Source organism: Fulmarus glacialis, unplaced genomic scaffold (genome assembly GCF_000690835.1).
Source record: "Fulmarus glacialis isolate BGI_N327 unplaced genomic scaffold, ASM69083v1 scaffold34201, whole genome shotgun sequence".
NCBI classification, from domain to species: Eukaryota; Metazoa; Chordata; class Aves; order Procellariiformes; family Procellariidae; genus Fulmarus; species Fulmarus glacialis.
In genome coordinates this window covers 55,859-63,102 of record NW_009192716.1, presented here as the reverse complement: position 1 = coordinate 63,102, position 7,244 = coordinate 55,859, and the positions used below count along the sequence as shown (strand labels likewise).

Below are 7,244 nucleotides of genomic sequence, written 5' to 3'. Positions count from 1 at the left end.
AGGGGGGCAGAGTGGCAAGGAGATCCCTGGAGCTACGAAGCCAGGCTTTTCTGGAAGAGCGAGCGAGCAGATCAAGGGTGAGACCAGCAAAGAAACTGTTCTCGGGTTCCTTTTTCTGCTCTCAATTCTGTGCCTACTGACACCAGTAAGAACAGAGATGTAAGCGGACAGCGTGGGCTTGCCTTACGCCTCATCACACAAATAACTTCTGTTCGTGCATCTTGTCAGCAAGTTTGATGCATACAGCCCAAAGCACCGAGTACAGTTTCTTTGTCATTGTGAGATGGGCCTCTGGGCAGATGAGGCTCCTTATGTTTCAAGAGAAAGGTCTTCCTTGCTTCTGTTTGGAAAAGGTACATGCTACTGCTTCAACATTTACCCTTCCAGTTCAAAAGTTAACATGATGATTTTCACCAGCTTGTTTCCCCCTCTCCTAAATGCAGGCATCAGCCTGCATCAACCTAATCCAGAGTCTTAACTCTGAAAACCTGTTCCACGCCATGCTGTTGAGAGGCAGAGTAGCAAGAAAGATTTGATGGTGCACTGTTAAGTGCCCAGAAGTTTTCACCCTTCACCAAAGGGAAGTGAAGCAGTGGTATTGAAGCAGACCACCACTTGATGCCTCTGTAGTCTCACAGCCCTGAAGCCTAGCTCCCACTCCAGCTGAACATAAACCGGTTTTAGGTGTAGAGGCAAGATTTACAGGTTCCCACAGAGGTTATATGAGAAGCATAACTAGACTAATGAAGAACATTCACAAAGGTGAAGGGAGTCCTGCTTTCCCATTTCAAAACAAAACCAAAACAGGTTACTATGCAGTGTGAACCTTTACTGTTTGATTGTGTAAGCCAGCTGACGAAAAGCTTCAAAAGCATATGTGAATTCAGCTAATGGTACTGTGTCATTTAGATCAACCACTTCTCCAGTGAATAGGAGGATCTAGAAAAACTGCTACGTACCTTCTCCTCTACCTCTATACATACTGAAACAGGTTAGAACCAATGTCATGGAAGTTGGCAGTGTACTTTTAACAAGCATTCCCTTTCCACTGGCCTCCAAACCTCACTCTAAAGGCCCAGATTTAAATGCATGGAAAAACTTAATCAACAAGTAAATTAAGGATATATAGTAGAGGTCTGAATTTATTAAGAGGTTAATTTTCAAATAAAAATTCTCAGTCACTCAGCTACACTGGGAAACACCAAAATTGATGAGGTTAAAAAGTCCTTCAGTGTTTCTAAGTATCATTTGATATGAAAAAACAACTTGCCATTTCTCATTATGCTCTTAAACTTAGATTTTTCAACTAGTTTCTAGTTGAATGTACATTAGTGGAGTTAAGGCCAAACGTGTCTTGCTTACAAGCAGCTTTGCAACTTGAGTCTTACAAGTTATTTTCCCAACGTATTTCCTCATATGCCAGTGGACTACTATTTTGAGGGAGGAAGAGGAGTTAGTCCTTCACTGTATTCAGAGGCAAAACAAATCACATATGCAATAGGAACAAATTCAGATACTAGTGTTCCAGCTTAAACATACCACGTATTGCGGTTTGGTCTGCATTGTCTGGCAAATCATGACAAATTTTGGAGAGCAAAACAAGGTTTATTTTTCTGATGTAACCACCGCTGTTCCTAACCCAGTAGCAGCAAACATTCCCCCCCGAGAACAAAACACTTTGTCTCCTTATACCAGACACCTGAATGGCTTTAAGTTCTATTCATGGTCCTATGCAAATTCCACAATAAAGGTAAGTAACAGATGTGTGCAATAAGCATATTCACTATCAGGAACTATTTTCAGCATTAACCTGTTAAACTATGAACATTACTCCCCATCCCCACCAAATAAAAAAAAAAAGGCTTTATTAGACAACAGTTGTATTGAATTAATTTCCTTTTATTGCAGTGACATCCCCCTGGTACAAAGTATTAACTGCAATAATTACGTTAAAACATTAGAAAAGCATTTGTGTGTGACAGTTACAGTACAGTATCAAATCTTACATCTTCAAACCAAGTGGGCCATTACCCACTAACGCTCAAATATTTAAATTATTTTCAGTTATTTTTAAATATGTAATGTCAGAAAAAGCATATAAAAAGAATGTATGTAAAAGGAAACCTAAATACAAGTGAACAAATAAATAATTCATTTTCTCCAGCTATTACTGTCTTTCTAAACCCATACAAAGAAATCTAGTCTATAGAAGGTATGAATTGCCATTATGTAAGTGATTTCATTTTTCAAGTAATTAATATGATTGGAACATAACTAAATTTGGCGTCAAAATCAAAGCAGAAGTTGGAGTGACTGCCACTAACTGACATCTGTTGCAAACAATTACCATTAACTGTTGAAATTTTAGTGTAGCAAATAATCTTGACACTTGACCTCGTGCCTAGCGTTAGTGGACTTCTGAGAGTGCATGTGAAAAGCATCCTACGTTATTTCACAGACATTACCTTAACTATCCCCATATGCATATTTAGATATATTTTATATAATTTTATACACATATATGCATGTATACACACACTTCATTTGGTTTCTGTGTTACAGATCACAAGCAATGGTTTCCTGAATGGGCAAAAAACCTGTTAAATAAGTGTACCTGTGCACATTTTTTTTAAATTTTTTTTTTTTTTTAAAGATAGCAGCACTAAGTCCATGCCTTACTGTCCATCTGTTCAAAAGAATGTAACCCACAAAACAAGAAGAAACATGGCAATGATTCCATATTCACAATGTGGCATCCTTATCCCCTAAAAAACAATGTAAAACCTGTAATAGATGTGTTGGTAAGTTTGATCCCCACCCCCTCACCTGGAAGGAAACAGCACTTTTACTGCTAACTGTCTTGTCTTATAATGTTTATCATAACAAGCTGGGTTCATGCTGGCATCAGTTATCTCACACTTAGCAGCAAAACATGCATGGTTTTTTTTTTTTTTAAACTGAAATGATTCAATAGTCTCAAATCCAATTGACAGAAACAGCAAAAAAAGGTTTTTTGCCATTTACCAAGAACTTAACAGTGTATTCTGCACTGTTTTATCTTTTTATTTTTATCTTTAATCACAACAACTTGAAGCTCTACCTTGCCACACAATGATTATGCTTTGTCCTCCAAAAGGAACAGTTACATTTCAACTTGATCTGGTATTTAGCATAAAAATACACCTTTTCTGTGCATCCTTAAATGAAAGTCACTCAACCACTGGTAAATCGATCCAGTAGCATGTCCAAGGCTAATATCAAAAGCTTGTGAAATGTTTTTAGGCAATCCTTTCTAACCAAAATATATTAGGAGTTTAAAAAACAGTTCACATTACTAACCTTTATACAAAGGCTCAAGTGAAATTGCTAGTGTAGGTGTTCATAGTAGACTAAATTATGAAGTTTTCAAAATATACAATGAAAGGGCACACAAGATTGGCAGTTTCTTTATTGAACATAGAAAATGTATAAAGTAGGATGTATGAAAAAGATGTAAATTGCTAGACGATCAAACCTGAGTATTATTTAATAAGACTAAACTATTTTCTGACAACTGAATGAATTGACCTAAAAACATCTCCCCCAGTAACTAGTGGTCCTTTTAACCATTTGTTGAAAAATGCAAGAGAACTGTAGCTTTTACATTTCGTATTGGATAGCAAGATTCCACATAGTGTTTACTGTTTTCTGTTAGATAGCATCACATTGCTTATATTATCCCCATTCAAGCCTTAAGTTGAGTTTTGTTTCAAAATAAGTTGAAAGTGACACCAAAACGTAATAGGCCAAGAACTAGGACAGGTCTTTCTCTTTTCTTCTAATTCATAGTAAGATAAAAAGCCTCAGCCGTTAAGATGAATTCAGTTTCATGTTACAGCTACAGAGCAAAGATTGATCAGTACCCTTCGCCAAGGTAGCTAATGTTAGCTGTGTATCTCAGACTAGTGCCAAAGTAGTACACATTGTCAAATTTGAGAAAAGGATCCTCTCTGCCAGTAGAATTAGTTTTATTTTAAACTGTTACAAAATTTAGTAGCACGAAGTCTTGACGACAACATCAGGAATTTGTTTTAGTTCAGCTGACCTGCCTCAATTCTCACCTTTAAATCTAACAGATATAATAATAAAAAACCAAAAACTTTCTGACAATAGAAAACATACAGTACTACTAAGAACTAATAGCTCAATGGAAGACTGAAAAGCAGCATTCATTTTTATTGTAATATGGAAGAGACTAGAAACTAAAGGAAGTCTGATCTAAACTCTTAGTTGAAGGCAGATTTTGACATTCTATATAAATTTACAAAATAGGATGTATGGATGAGATTTGGTTAATTTCAGAAGGCACCTCAAGGCTAAAAGGCTTTTATAAATCTATAATCCTTTCATTGATCAAAAATAAAACATTTTATTGCTGCTATTCAAATAGCAAACAAAAAGCTCGTCTTGTTCTTCAGTCTAACAAGGAATCCTCCCCCATTAAGCAAGATTAAATTACACAAAATATAGAATAAAACTGAAGATGTCACAATTTTAGAAATACAGTGACTTTCCTTGTGTGCTTTCAAGTCAGTGAAATAGTGAAAGAAGAGTCACTTTTTGCCTTTGTGATGTTAACAAACTATAGACCATGTCAGTCACTCTCCCCTGGGCATTGAAGTACCATTTCATCATAGCTGTCCCATGTGCAGTACTCTCAGGAATAGAAGGTGAGAACACTCTGATGATTCCCACGAACAAGAAGAATTGGTGGCAGATCTTTAGAAAGAGCTTCCAACCAGGCCATGTATAGTGCACTAGAAACGGCACCTTTTCGTGCAACTGGCAAACTCCTACAATTCACAAGGGAAAAAAGCATTCAACAATTAGAAAACCCTGGGGGAGTACAAGTCATATCACATAAATATGAAACTATGATTCTGCAAAGAGGTAGATATTAAGTCTAATTTCCTAACCTTTTTACTTTTGGTTTTTTTCCTCAGAATTCAGTTAATGAGTTCAGAGTTTGTATCTTAAGCACCACAAGCCTTTTTATCTATTTACCCTGCACTTTTGGCCTCTGACCACCATTTTGTATTCAGGTAGCTCCACGGAGAATTCTCCTCAGTTGAAGAGAGTTTCTTGAAAGACTCTTCAAGATTTTAAAATACAGCTTTTTCTTATGATGCCAGGTTGGTGCAGTCTAATATTCCTTCTCACAATCCTTCCAAAACATGCCATACTCTTTTCTTTTGAAAAAACTACTGTAAGTATATTTGCCCTACTCAAACTTCACTTGTAGTACTACTTCATGGAGCTCTGATGCAGGCTCCTAAAGAAAAACACAGCGAAGAAACCTACGATCTGCATTCTGCTTGTTTACCCCAAAAGTAATTCCATGGAAATCCGTCAGCAGGATGATGATCTAATTTTATCCAGAGAGATTTCCTAGAAAAAGAACTGAGAGGGAGGAAAAGGACCTGGGGAGTGCTGATTGACAGCCAGCTGAACATGAGCCGGCAGTGTGCCCAGGTGGCCAAGAAGGCCAATGGCATCCTGGCCTGTATCAGAAGCAGTGTGGCCAGCAGGACTAGCAAAGTGATCGTGCCCCTGTACTCGGCACTGGTGAGGCCGCACGTCGAATCCTGTGTTCAGTTTTGGGCCCCTCACTACAAGAAGGACATTGAGGTGCTGGAGCGTGTCCAGAGAAGGGCAACGAAGCTGGTGAAGGGTCTAGAGAACAAGTCTTATGAGGAGCGGCTGAGGGAACTGGGGTTGTTTAGCCTGGAGAAGAGGAGGCTGAGGGGAGACCTCATCACGCTCTACAACTACCTGAAAGGAGGTTGTAGCGAGGTGGGGGTTGGTCTCTTCTCCCAAGTAACAAGCGATAGGACGAGAGGAAATGGCCTCAAGTTGCGCCAGGGGAGGTTTAGACTGGATATTAGGAAAAACTTCTTTACTGGAAGAGTGGTCAGGCCTTGGAACAGGCTGCCCAGGGAAGTGGTGGAGTCGCCATCCCTGGAAGTATTTAAAAGACGTGTAGATGAGGCGCTTAGGGACATGGTTTAGTGGGCATGATAGTGTTGGGTTGATGGTTGGACTTGATGATCTTAGAGGTCTTTTCCAACCTTAATGATTCTATGATTCTATGACCTGAAAGAAAGGGGAATAGTTGGCATGCGGGAGTGGAAGGAATGTGAGAATCCTGAGCCGTTCTACAAATGTGGAGGTAATCACCTACTGCAGCATATCAGAAGCATGAAACTACACAGGCCATTTTTCGTTCATCAGTATCGTAGCTCCATACTTCTAACTTTCTAACTTCTAACATACTTCCTACTTTCGCACTAAAACCTCGAGTATTTCTATATTTTAATGCCAAGGCACAGGCTTTTTCCTAACCCGTATTTACATATATTTATATTTCAAATTACAGTTCTATATCAATTAGGATAACAAAACAAATCATTTACTTACATGACAATTATGTTAGCTGTACTTGAATGTTCTTTCAGCAACTCATTTAGCCTAATCTGGCGGTAAGTCTGTCATTAAAATGAAACTTGTTAGGAAGATCTTTTATATAAAACTACAAAAAGTTCACTATTAAAGAAAAATGAAAAACAGTTATTATCAATTGGTATGAGTCATTTATAGAAAGCATGTACTTCCACCTCAGTTTGGCAACTTGTTTACTTTTCTGAAATACCCATGGTTGCAAGGCTGGGAGAAAGAAAGTAGTAAGCTTAAAATGTGCAAATAAGCCAAGTACTATGAAAGCTAAATTTAAGATATGATGATGATACCATCCTCCATAGCTCCTGGAAGCAAAAGCCCCTTATGCTCTCTTCAAGCTGCTTCTAACTATATCCTATAAGCTCATAGTGAGCAGATCTTACAGACATGAAGCCCCATCTTCATTTGGTAAGTCTATCTCCATAATGGGCCTCCCCTTTTTTTACTACCTTATCCTGTCTTAACATCTGAGGTGGCTTCCTTGGTAATTTTCAGTTCTCTTTTATGTCAACTGTCTAGCAAATATTTTGAGTTAACCATTTCTTATAGTCTGTTGTTCTCAGATGAGCTGAAGTCGAGTTAGCCTGCGGGCTAGTGTCTGCAGAAACAATTAACCTTTAAGCAGACAAAAGAATAAATCACTTCAGTTATCTCACTGAAATGAGTTTTGGTGGTGTCTGTAGACATGTGGAACAGCAAGGCATCACGCAGCTAATTAACTATAAAGCAACTGTATTTTACAAAATCTC

The 7,244-nt window shown here is 38.2% G+C and overlaps 1 protein-coding gene across 1 annotated transcript in view; it reads right to left on the bottom strand.

Annotated features, from left to right (window-relative positions):
* Positions 1–4,195: 4,195 nt before the first annotated feature.
* Positions 4,196–7,244, bottom strand: part of SLC12A2 (solute carrier family 12 (sodium/potassium/chloride transporter), member 2) — a 58,569-nt gene continuing 55,520 nt past the window's right edge. Inside the window, exons 26-27 of the mRNA XM_009587198.1 lie at positions 6,457–6,524; positions 4,196–4,832 (exon numbers count right to left, since the gene is read on the bottom strand). Coding sequence (XP_009585493.1) covers positions 4,697–4,832; positions 6,457–6,524 — 204 coding nt within the window. The 3' untranslated portion in view covers positions 4,196–4,696. The remainder of the gene's footprint in view (positions 4,833–6,456; positions 6,525–7,244) is intronic.